At 37.3% G+C, this 12821-nt stretch overlaps 1 protein-coding gene across 1 annotated transcript in view; it reads right to left on the bottom strand.

Annotated features, from left to right (window-relative positions):
* The window catches only part of PTPRR (protein tyrosine phosphatase receptor type R), a 155846-nt gene that overhangs the window by 10068 nt on the left and 132957 nt on the right, over window positions 1-12821 (bottom strand). The window contains exons 9-12 of the mRNA XM_085320525.1: window positions 10907-10986; window positions 8602-8739; window positions 1462-1572; window positions 144-301 (exon numbers count right to left, since the gene is read on the bottom strand). Coding sequence (XP_085176651.1) covers window positions 144-301; window positions 1462-1572; window positions 8602-8739; window positions 10907-10986 — 487 coding nt within the window. The remainder of the gene's footprint in view (window positions 1-143; window positions 302-1461; window positions 1573-8601; window positions 8740-10906; window positions 10987-12821) is intronic.

Below are 12821 nucleotides of genomic sequence, written 5' to 3'. Positions count from 1 at the left end.
AATAAGTATTGTATTGTGTGCCAGATTCTCAGTCAGCTTGGTTTCATTGACTCAGCAGGCCTAAATTAGTTTCAGATAAATTAGTTCAGATTTTCTGTGGCTTTGCTTTAGGTAGCCATTTAAGAAAACAGTTGCAAATTTACCTGCAGTGTACAATTACAGGCCCTCTGCCAGGTGATTCCATCCTGTCCTCTTCTACATCCAGCATGAGCTGCAAAAGAGGCTGAGCACTGTCTGGGGTTTTGTGGTCCGGCCAGGATGTATACCAATAGTGTTTCACGCTCTGGGACTGACTCCCTTGCTGAAAATAACATTAACATTTTATATGCACACTTGTGGTGAACAAGTCTTTTTATTTCTCTCAATGTTACGGTAGAAAGTCAGTAAAAATGTTCAGAGAGATTTATTTATTTTTTTATTACACTGACTGATACAGTTTAGGAAAACAGACACGCTTCCAGGGAAAAAATTCTAAATAGAAATTTTACCTGTGTTTTCCTACCATTTAAATTCTATTCTGTCCATCTCACTACTGCCTTTGCTTTCTTTACAGTCTGTTGGAAATTGTCAGAGGCTTCTGTTAGCCCATCAATGGGAACTAAAGAGATGAGCTTAATCAGGGCCTCTGATTCTCTCTATATTGTTAAATGTTTCTGCTGTCTTTTTTAGAGTATTATCATAAGAAGTCTGATACTAAAATTAGAATAGTATACAAGGTAAAGGTGCAGAAGAACTGCCCTACTAAATCAGTCTAACATCTCAGTTCCTCCTGTTATTCTTTCCAACAGAGGCTGCTACCGCTTACTTTAACAGCCAAAGGGGGTAAATGTAGACTAGAGTAATCTGCACGCTTCTAATCCAGACAATGTGGCTTCTACTCACTTCTCACTGCCTGGACTGAAACATCAAACAGATTTTCCCAGTTCATTATTTATTGCAATGTTCTGTCACAGAATTTAAGATTATGGAGAAACTCACAAAGAAGCATCTGGCTTACTCTGCACAGTTAGTGTTTAGTCAGAACCATGAAGCTTGAAATGTGAAGCTTTCTTTATATATTCCTTATATTTTTAGCTTTTGAAATGGGCTATGGATGTACTCAACAGATGACACGAGCAGCTTATCTTTTTCTGAATTATGCTATATGTTCACTAGTTCTTTCATCAAACTAAAATCCCTTTACATTGCCTTGCCAATTTTAAAAGGGCCTCAAAGCAAATTGTTTTGAAAGGTGAAATTTACACTCTTTTTGAAACCTTTTTTATTGCCAGAATGATACAAAGTAGCAATAGGAAAAGTGTTCCACAGCTTTGGTCTCAATTACACCTTTCAGCTGTGAGCTTCATAGCTCAGTTATTCCTCACATAAAAATTCATGACCATTTCAAAAAGCATTTAACTTCCTTTAACACTGGAAAATAAAGTATTAGAACAATGCTTCTCAGCAGATACAGATCGTTACCTTTATTGTAAGCTGGCGGACAGTATAGTTCTCACATTCTTTCACGCTGTTAACAAGGACTTCAACCTTCCCATAGATTCCTCTTTTCTCTGGCCAATAGAGTACACATTTCTGAAAAGCAAACATCAGTATTGTCAAATAACCGGAGTCTGGAGCCATACCAATATCTAATTTTTAATAGTATGTATTTGTCTGAAAAGTTCAGACAAATCAATTCAAGATTAATTCAACTTAGGTGTTATTCATGTCAAAAGCTTTCCTGGCTTCCTGATAAATGGTTTAGGCCTGATTTTCAGGATCTGAGTATTACATTTAGGGACCCCCATCACTGAACAGTTTGAATAGTTTGTTTTTGTTTTTAAAAGTTTAATGAAGTTCAGTTTAAAAAAACTATTTTACATATCAGAATTCAAGATGGATTTTTCCTTAACTTTTTATAATTCATTGAGTTAAATCCTAAGATTTGTTCAGTTTACCCTTACAGATTTTATAATATATTTGGTATATAATACCTATAAAATATTTTATATATATATAGAGAGAGAGAGAGAGTGTGTATACATGTATGTGTGTGTGTGTGTGTATATATATATATATATATATATATAAATAAAACAGGATTTCCTTCTGAGCTAGATATTCAGAATTTGTCCTCTCCACACCACACATTTTACCCTGTTTGCTATCATGAGCCCTGATTCAACAAAACATATATATGTCCTGACATCTTATTGAAGTCAATGGGACTTAACATACAAGTTAAAGTGTTTTGCAGAATCATGTCCTAAGTTGCCCATCACATTACTTACTGGCAATGAAGATTAAAAAGATGCATTGCTCAGCTACAGTTACACAAAATCATATAAAGACAGAGAGTTCTTAATGAACCAGTAAAGTGTTATATTATTTCAACAATGTAACTGACAAGCACTACTAAAAAGGAGATGAAGAAATAGGATTTACTAAATGGACCCTTTTATTTCCCTGCAATACCTTGTTGATATTCAGGCTCATTGCAACTTTATATTAATTTCCATTACAGTATCTCTGTACACTAACTGAAAGCAAACACCCCTGTTGTACAAATACTTTGCTAAAAAGAGATGCTCATTACCTTAACAGAGTAAGGTACAAGAAAGCCACATTTTCTAAAACAATGTTGGCCAATCTGCCTAGTTTTATTCATTAATTTAAAAAAAAGAACAACCAAAGAAAATTTTATTTTTAATGTTCAAGACACAGGTCAAAAATCACTCAGAGAGCAGATAGTTCTCCAGTAATTAGAATGCTAGAAAGGACTTGTCTGTATTTCCTTAAAAACTCTTGCTGAAGAGGCTAGTATATATTCAGAAAGCAGCTTATATTACACAGCAAAATGAAATAATCATTTTAATTTAATTCATAGCCATAAAACATAGTTTCCAGCAAATCCTGCTAAAAAGCAAGGAAAAAAAATTAAATGTCACAGTGAAATGCAAGCCTTTACCACCAGGTGTGATCTTTAAGCTGCTACTCTACTTGACAACCCAATAGCTGATTGAACTGAATGAAAATATCTCTGTTGTATAAATACTTTTCTAAAAATAGATGCTCATTACCTTAATAGTGTAAGGTGTGTGAAAGCCACATTTTCTGAAATAATGCTGGCCAATCTGACTGGTTTCGTTCAAATTCTGTCTTTTGGAGAGTTACTCGAACATCCTAAATTCGCTGTCTCCCCGAAGACACCAAGAATGGCAACAAAATACTCAGAAATTTGTATGAAAAAACGTGTTCCCGAGTTCCACAATCACCCCATGTGACACACACAGCTATTATCATCCGTGAGATCTGCAATTCATGCCCCTCCCTGGGGAGTGTAGTTTTGCCATGCTAATACGGGAAAGAGAAAAGTCTAAATACACAATTGTACTCTGACAATCAACAATAGTTCAGTCAACCCCTGCGACTTCTTGATAAATGAAAGTATGCTGCACTGACTACAAAGACTTCAGGCAGTCCATAAGAGTGTTTTTCTTGACTCTCTCCCAGCACTGCAGTTGGCAACTTGCACTGGGTGGACAATGAAATGGGACTGTTCATTAAAATAGCTTTCAATTAACATCCCATCTACATTTAGTAAGATACAATGGATTATTTTTAACACACTTGCAAGAATTCTATTTGTTACTGCTTTAAAAAAAGTCTTGAAAATATAGCTGGAATCAGCTGGTCAAGGCACTTCTACCAAGACAGGTATTTGGGAAAACTAATGTGTTTTTGAAAGTTTATTATCATCAAGGCATTAAGAAGGAGATGGGAGAGGATAAAGATATCAGACACACAGATAATAATGTAGAATCTCTCAGGAGCATCAGTACAAAAAGTGGTAAATTATTTCTAGCTACTACTTATACCTAAAAAAACCAATCCATTAGAATTAGGTAAGTATTTTTTCAAAAGCCAAACATGGTGGTTAGGAAAACTAAACTGCTCTCTAGCCTCATTTCTTTAATCAGTAAAGGCTTACTTGCTTTTATATATTTATATGCATATTTCGAAAGGGAGGAACTGATTTGTTCTTATCACCATTTAACCCTCTGGTTTTTGTGATGTTACTGATTCTGTTCCCTGCTGTTCCTCCAGGCTTCTTTTGGTTTCCTGTTAAGCATATTCATCTTCTGCAGTTCTCTCTAAACAGGTCACATATTTCTGTGAGCCTGACATTGAATGTCCAGTCCTCTATGTAGTCCACAAACACGTGAGAGGTATAAGCGGGATTTTTAAAAAGATGCTTAAGATCAAATTAAAAAAAAAGAAAAACAAAAAACAACCAACTTCATGCCAACTAAAAGCCTGGGAAGCTTCTGTGTTCGTGTGGAAAAAGTCTCATCTTCCTGATATCTTTCTGATCCTTTCCAATTCCCCCTCAGGATTCATTTCCATCAGCTAACTCTCTATAACTGCCCTTGGCTGCTGATTATCTCTTTATCTGGTCCCTGACCTTTTTTTCTTTTTTTTTTTTTTTTAAAAAAAAGCATTCCTTGGCCAGAGCAGGAAGTTTATGCAACAAACAATATCTCAGATGATCTTTCATGTTTGTCCTTCCCTCTCTGGCAGGCTGCAGCGTTAGGTTGCCAGTCCCCCGTCCTGCCTCCTTGCGTGCTCTGCTCCCGCCTGCCAGGTGCCAGCGTGCCCGGATGCCTCCCTAGGTGGTGCGCCAGACTTCTCACTGCACCTGCCACCGGCAGTTTTATCACGGTCGCTCTGTGTTCAGTGGCACATGTTTTTCTTTTTTTCTTTTTTTTTTTTTTTTTAACTTGCCAGAAAGTGCTTCTATTACAGTCTGTTTCCCCCAAACAATTCTGCTGAGTGGAGAAAAGCTTTCTCAGCTCACGGGTATTTAGCTGTTTACATTCTCCGGCATTGGACCCTCTGAACCAAACCGCTTCTTCAAATTGAGTTGTGAAGAGTGTGTGTGTGGTGGGGGGGCACAGATGATTAAAGCTAAGGGTTTGCCTTGTAACAGTTCTCAGATATTTTGCAGATGCTTTACTTCAGCTTCAGTTCTTTTCCTGCTTATTTTTCCTTACAGCTGTGCAAACATATTTATACATTAAACGTCCCAATAATCAGGCCAACATGCAAAAGTAATGAATAATTACAGCAAAGCTTCATTTGCAAAATCCCTTTTTGCTCCTATCCTTATTTACTGTCACTACTAACTCAAGCATGAGAGGTATACTTTAAGAAGGCTTGCAGGATTTGCCTTCATCTACTCAAATCCTCAAAACTAGGACCAAATCTTCTTAAGCTTTTCCAAAACCCAAGACACATCTATGGCACCAATACTTAACTAATAAGTAATCTTCAAAGAGGCTTGTGTGAATTCTACAAAAGGCAGGATTCCCAATTTCCAATAGTTACTTTTCTATGCATAGTTAAGAGTGCCTACACAACTGGGAAAAAAAATGTTGCATAAAAATGATACGAGCTTTAAATAGTAAGTTAACAAGATTGTACTAGATAAGTATTTGAAAATGGGCATTACATTATCTGAGTTGAGTAACACATATTGTTTAAGGCATCTATCAGAGTACTAGCCCTTTCTTCTTGCAGAATGCTGCACTGTAATCTTTATTTATGCATTCAAAAATATGTTTCCTTGTTCATATGTAAGGTTGCTAGTTTGTTTTGAAGGCAAACAAAATGCATATTATCCATGCAGTATGTAGCATAACTATGAAAAACAGCTGATAAAAAGGAAGCCTATAAAGTAGTGTATTATCATTTCAGATATTTGTTGAATTTCTACGGTTCATTTGTCTTGGCTAAATGATCTGTTAAATTAATGATTAAATTAAATTTGCACATGCTCCATGGATAATGTTTTTCAAGATCAGATCCTAAACTATTACTGTAGGATTAGAGATGGTAACCTTCAATGGGTGATTTATCACATTCTCTTCAAATAGAATACATGATCTTCTGACGCTAACTACTGCTTCTCAGTGACTACACAGGGTACCTAGATGACTATGTGAGATGAATTTTCCATCACATTAATCCTAAAATTACAGGCTGAAATTCCAAATTTCATATTTTTTTATTCACACAAAAGTTCCATTGCTTTTTACTCTCCTTACATGAGTAGGTGGACAGGTGGCTGCTCCAATCTGTTCAGACATTGTATAATTTTGAGTATAGGTTTTACAGATTCTGCTTAAAATACTCACTGAACCACAGTTCCTTTACCATTATTCTTGCTTACAAATCAACCTCCATTTGTTTACCAGACTCAAAATAAAGAGGGATTCAGAAAGTAGTTTAATACTCTAAATTTTGTCATACAGTTGAAATGAATATTTTGCTCAACACTCTACTTTCATATATCTTTCATATATCTTCATTCATTTTATAGAAGAAGTTACCATAGCAAGTCCTAACCAAGTTTTTCATCTTATGAAAGGAATTAACTCGATACAAACCTACATCTATCATCATTTCACACAATTCTCATCATTGTCTTTTTCAAATTCATCATATCAGTATATTGAACGAGGGCACTAAAGTCACAAATAATTTTACTTATGCTAAAGAAATGAATTTATTGTTAAGATTACTGCTTCTCATGTGTCTCATTTGCATGCTCCCTCACACATTATATGGAGCTCCTTCAGCTTAATGAAGACTGAGTGATGTTATAACAATTAAGGAATAAACCCGAAAGTCAGGTATGGTAGTACAAGGGCAGGCATCTTGGTAAAAGGTGTATGTAGATAGGCACAGGAGTACACTTTCAAATATGAATGTATTTGTATATGTGTATATTGCAAATGCACTTCCCCAAAAATGATGGAGGTACTGCAAAGCACAGGGAAGGAAAAAATAACAAGTGCTATTATGCTAAAAAACATCAGTTCTTCTCTTTTCAATAGGCAACAAATACTTCAATGGAGAAGTTAATATGCTGAGCACAGTCAGTACCTGCTTTCTTTTCAGTAGCAAGTAAAGTTTTGGGAGCAATCAGTTAATGGTGGGAGAATTCCTAAGGTTTCCAGACAGGGCAGGACAGCTTGTGCAAACACAGCCTCTCTATATAGCCTGGGAACTATTTGAGATCCCCCACCCTTTCTATTAGGAGGAAATTACCACTGCCAGTCCACAACAATGCGGATAAACACTATAGCCCAGGGCCTGCGTAACTCAGGTAAACACAGCGTTTCCTGACATGTTGGAAACCACTGGGCATTTCTTTTAAGTCATTCTTCTTACACAGTGTCAGATGTAAGTGTTTAAACAGTCAGTATTTCCTCAGTGAAATACTTGTTCTTTTGGCCAGTTAGGTTCGGTTAAGTTTCCTACTTTTTTCAGAAATAAATCTTTAAAGTAGGCTTCTGGACACTTGATTGACTGAAATACAGTTTCAAAATGCCACCTGTTTTATAAGTACGTCTTTTACAGTACTGAACCTACTTTCTACATACAGCTTTCCTAAAATTCACTGGATTTTAGAGTTAGAACCCAAAACTTGCAGCAATAAAGAGCCAAGCAGTGGTCAGGTACAGAGGAAAGGAAGCATGGTCCACTGAGCCCAAAGTTAACCTTAGCAGGGAGTTTGTGCTGTGGGAATGCACCAAGACTCTTGGTCCCTTCATCACTCAGAACAGAAACTTGGCCTGAATATACTCAATTTCTCTTTCCCCATGTGTATCTGAGGATGAAGGGCAGGGAGGTGAGTGAAGCAGGGGCTGCATGGGCCTGGTGCCTCCCTGACATGGTACTGAGACATGGTTGATGCACCTATCTGGAGCCAGGAAGCACTATCAAGTCTATCAGTTTAGATACAAGAGAGAATTCAAACTCCCTTCAGTTTCTCTCTTGCACAGAAGCCCTATAAACCACTTCTGTAATATTCAAACTTCCAAAATAGGGCTTTGTGTTGACCCTCTGCACAAGGGAGTCATTTTCACATTTAATATCTGGCAGTTACAAATACTGATTCTGACACTATCAGGGAAGGCCTGCAAACAATCTACATGGAATATTAAATGAAGCCATTAAAGATGTAGTTGGAAATTCATCCAAAAGTCACAGAATGTATAGTTAGTTGGCCATTATCAATTGAAATTCAATTGTCAAATGTGCTTGGTATTAATGTAAAGAGACATATTTCCATTCTGGTTAAATCTCTCCAGTGTATTGGCATTTGGGAGTCCAAGCAATATTTCTGGGTTATACTCGATCATTTTTAAAACCTAGAATGTATATAAAAAATGCCATTACACGAAAGTGCAAACTCTGACCATGTAAGGAAATCTCTGATCAGAACATTATCCATTTAAACATCTATTTCTTGTATAAAATAAAGTAACAAGTAAGTACAGAGGTAACCAACTGGTAAGTGAGGCATTTCTTTAAAAAATGAATCCAACAGGATAAATCTAGAAAACGGAATCCTGATTTTTTTCAACATATCTCTTGTGATCAATTCACAATCAGAATTGGTTTTTTTTTGGCTGCCTAACATTATTTTTCACAATGCCCATTACCACAATATTGGAGAGCCAGGCATCTGCCTGCATCCTTCCATATTTACTAAAGTTCTTTCTACCGGTTGCAGTCATTGGAATAATTTCTCAGTGTGGCTAGTTATCATACCTCATTCTTTTCTTTCAGCTTTGTGATCATGACAATGACAGGGCTGTCCTCTTGCCAAACCATTTGCCAGAAATCATTCACAGTATTAATCATGGGTCCCTGAGTTGCAATGAAAGCCTTCTCTTTACCTCCATATCCCTGGTTGAGAAACAAGACAAAAAAGCATTTACTTTAAATTCAGGTGGTGGGCCAAGACTGCAGGTGAACATTCGAAAGAGCAGAAGGAAGAATCTGGAACCAAACGAAAGTTACTTGAACCAAAAGCAATTATGACTAATAGTAGAGCAGACCAGAAAATTTTCAGCAGAACAGTTTTTCCTCTGGAAGCTATCAATTCAACAGACTGAAATAGTCCTGAGAACATGTCAGTCTCCTTCAAATTTCCCTGCTTTCTTGGTTTCTTCTAGCTTACCCTGTCCCCCAAGTTGTTGGGATTTTCCATCATCCAGTGGTACTCTAATCTGTGGTTTACATTGTTGCAGTTTACAGCCACAGATACAAATGAGAGAGAACTGTAAGATTGGCTTCTATGAAGATCATGACAGGAAAAGAAATTTAAAACTATGTGAATATCTGTAGAGTCAAAAGCTCTACTCTGCATCTTTGCTAAGTGATAACTATCTTTAATAAGATCTTATATGAGGGAAAGCTTATCCATACAGGGTGTCCTGAGACACACTGTCTCAAAGACTGCGCAGGTAAACAGTGCAGAAGCAGGACGGAGGGAAAGGCAGGAAGAAATGGAAAAGACAAGAAATTACTTTCTTATTTTTCATGTGAAAAGAACTTGTAAACTTGTGCTGTGACAGGGTGTCCCACAGTAACGCAGATCAGAAGAGACTGGCAATGTCTGAAAGGAATGAATGGATGGAGAAGAGCTGGAGGTGGAGCAGGAGCCTCTAACCACAGGTCTTCCTTTTCTGTGCTTTCACCCTGGCAACACTATCTGTGCTGTTATCCATTGCATGAAATGACAGTGTAGATCCTCAGCTGGTATAAACAGTCCTCGTACTATTGAGCAACTTGCCTGAATGTACTTTGTCAGTCAGCTGCGGCAGGATCCTAGCGAGCCTAATGATATTCCATATGTAGATGTGAAATTTCACTTCATCGCTGCAATGATTTTTTTTCTGAGATCGCTGGCAATGCCACCAATGCCAGCAGCAGAAGCAGTCATTGTCTCTTAGCTAGTGGAGGGTGACGTGGGGGGAAGGAACACTTCACAGGCCTCAAAACTTGGTGGCCTGGCTGAGTGAACGGTTGCCCTGTTGCTCTTCATGGATGACCACTCCAGCAATGTCTTTGCAAAACACTGAGCGTACAAGATGTAGAGTGAGGCAGGGTAAGGGGTGTGGAGGATGTGTACATATATATTCAGGTGCTGTTGTTTAAATAAGCAGCATTATTGTTGAGCTTGGGGGCCAAATTTCAATTGTACTATTACATTTACTCCAGTTGAGGATCCAGCATATAACTCTAATTAAAACATTAAACTTTGCAGATAGAGATATACACTTCTAAAACATTCTCAAAACAGTTTCTTAGTATTGTATTCAGTATACATTGTGCCACTGAGTTTAACAAGGCTCCATCTGTAGTCCTTGAGGATTATTTCATAGTTAGACACTTAGAAATAGCGCTTTCCAACAGGATTCATGCTGGTAAAGTCTTTGTATCATGCAATCATTTCATATAGGGAGCAAATATGTGAAAGAGTGCGTGTACTGGTGAACATGTATACTTAATACATCTGATTATGCTCCTTTTCAGAAACTTGCTACAATATTTATTTAATTACTTAACTGATGATATCAGAGCTATCAACTTATATAATATGTACAAAACACTCATCACCATCAGACTTTTTTGGAGATAATGTCACTATAGTGAGCAACCATGGAGCTTATATTAGCTTATCTAATCTTTTCTTTGCCAAAACACTTGGTATCTTTCTTGCAGTTAAAATGTAGATATCTTTTCCTAACTATAAGGCAGTAGGACCCTATAAAACAGTAAATACTGAGATAAATAGAAACTGTAATGCATGTGTTTCTTAATGCTTTTAATAAATTATTCGTTAAATTATTTCTGTTACTACAACCGTTTTAGTACATTCATTGCTATGCGATCTTTACTACAAACAGCTCATGAGACTATTTCTAGCACACCCAAGTAGACAAAAAGATTAAGATCTGTCAGTGAAGATGCGTAGGAATAAAATGAGTGGCACCTTGGCAAAATCAGTTATTCAGGTGGGAAATCAAATATTCTGTCAAAAGCACATGAATAGTGTACATTTACTTACCCTAATGTAGTTAGCATTTATGTAGGTACTCAAGGAGTCAGATGGATTTTTTGGTTTCAAATACACTCTGCTTAGAGGATCTAAGAGCACAAGGAAGATGGAAATTGAAAAGAAAACCCATAATTAGAAGATTTCTCTAAAGAATCAAAAATTTGTTGAAGAAAATAATCTACTGTTATCTGGGGGTTGCCAAACACTAAAACATTACACATGAAATTCTTTCCTCTGCAAAGGATCAACACATGTAATGAAGGTAAACCTACACTGCACAAAGCTGGGCTCTGCAGAAGCATCTCAGCAAGCTGTGGGCATAGAAACAATGCTATTAGCTCAGGGCAGTATTCAGCAAGGTCTTGTTTGCCCCTTTTGCGTATCAGCTGACCTGCCTAGACTGTCTCTGAAACCTGTGTCATACTTTTGCATATCAACTCCTTCGGACGCCACTTAAATATCTTTGCATAGAGCTGTATTGTTCCAATGACTACAGCTGGATTTAAATTAGGAAAAGGCCTTGCTTTGACCTCTCTGCCTGGGGAGATCAACTATGTACTTTTATATCACTACAATTTTCAGTGCAAGAGGCTGGACTCAATGATCCATATCCTTCCCTTCAGTCCTGTGTTCTTATCTAACACAACCTGTGAACATTTCCGTGTAACAGCCTGGAGAAACGATATCAAAATACAGGAACTTTTTACTTTGTACTCTTCTTTCATTCACTGTCTTGGATGATCTTGAATGGAGTCAGGGGCAATTCTGTTGAATATGGAGCTAGGTGATCTCTCCTGCAAAGGAAGTTTTTGCTTGCTCATTCTTGATGCTGTAGGTCCCCCATGTATTAGGCTTTAAGAATAAGCTAGTAAAATCTCAATAACACAGTGTCACAGAAGAGCATAAGGAGGAGTGAGGAGCCCATGTTGTGGCTGTTTAGGGAGTCCTACTTTGACTTCCTCCACATCTTTTTTGGAAAAAAAAAAAGTTCCAGTTCTAACAAAATATGTAAACATTTCTCTACTGAAAAAAAACTTTTTCTTCCAGTAATTTGCTAAATAACTAAGTAGAAACAGCAGCTTTTTTGACAGTTTCCATAAAGCTATTGGTTTGGAAACAGTCTGGAGAGCTGCTTTACTCAATGGAATCCAGGCAAGGTGTTCAAAGAAAATACGTGGATGCTAAACTGCAGCACAGCATGATAACACTATTTATTACGTGGTCCTGCTGTTTACACCAAGGAGATTAATGATGTACATATGCTCTTCTTCCTACTAGCAAAATTATATTTTCACAGAGTTGCTTTTGGATTTCTTTTCTGACTTTTCATTCTGTTCGTAAGAACAAGATTAAAACCTTTGCAAAACAAAAGAAGAGGAGGGGTGACCCCAAGCATACTTTATGTCCAGTTCCCACTGAAAGTCACAGGAGATTCTTAGGAAGGGAATGGGGTCACTACAGGGCCCAGGCCAATGTTTTGAAAGTATGTTTCTTAAAATGTGCAAATGGATGTATGTCTTCTAGTTCAAATCTGTACATGGAACTCTTGTCCTCTGTGTTAACAGCACAGTATGAACTCTAGTTAGCTTGTGTTCAAATATCTTTGTACTAGCTTTCCCAACCTTTTCACTTACAGCTTTTTTTTTCCCCTTAACAATATGAGGACAGGAAACCTCTCATTCCTTTTCAGCACACAGTGATTATTAGCCATTTCCACAAATGCCTCAGGCTACGTGGCCTTGAAAAAACACCCGCTTCCTCTAGCTCACACAATGCCTGTGATTCTGATGTAGCCTGACCCCTACCTTAAAAACCCTTTCCCAAGCAGACTCAACAGCTTATTAACCATATCTTGGAATAAATTTCTCATGATACTAAGGAGCTGCTAAATCAATGTCACAGTTACTTGCTTCCAAGTCCAATC

The sequence above is a fragment of the Rhea americana genome, unplaced genomic scaffold (genome assembly GCF_003343005.1).
Source record: "Rhea americana isolate MKP2758 unplaced genomic scaffold, rheAme1 scaffold_64, whole genome shotgun sequence".
NCBI classification, from domain to species: Eukaryota; Metazoa; Chordata; class Aves; order Rheiformes; family Rheidae; genus Rhea; species Rhea americana.
The sequence above is the reverse complement of the archived record's forward strand: the minus strand, read 5'-3'. Positions and strand labels throughout refer to the sequence as shown.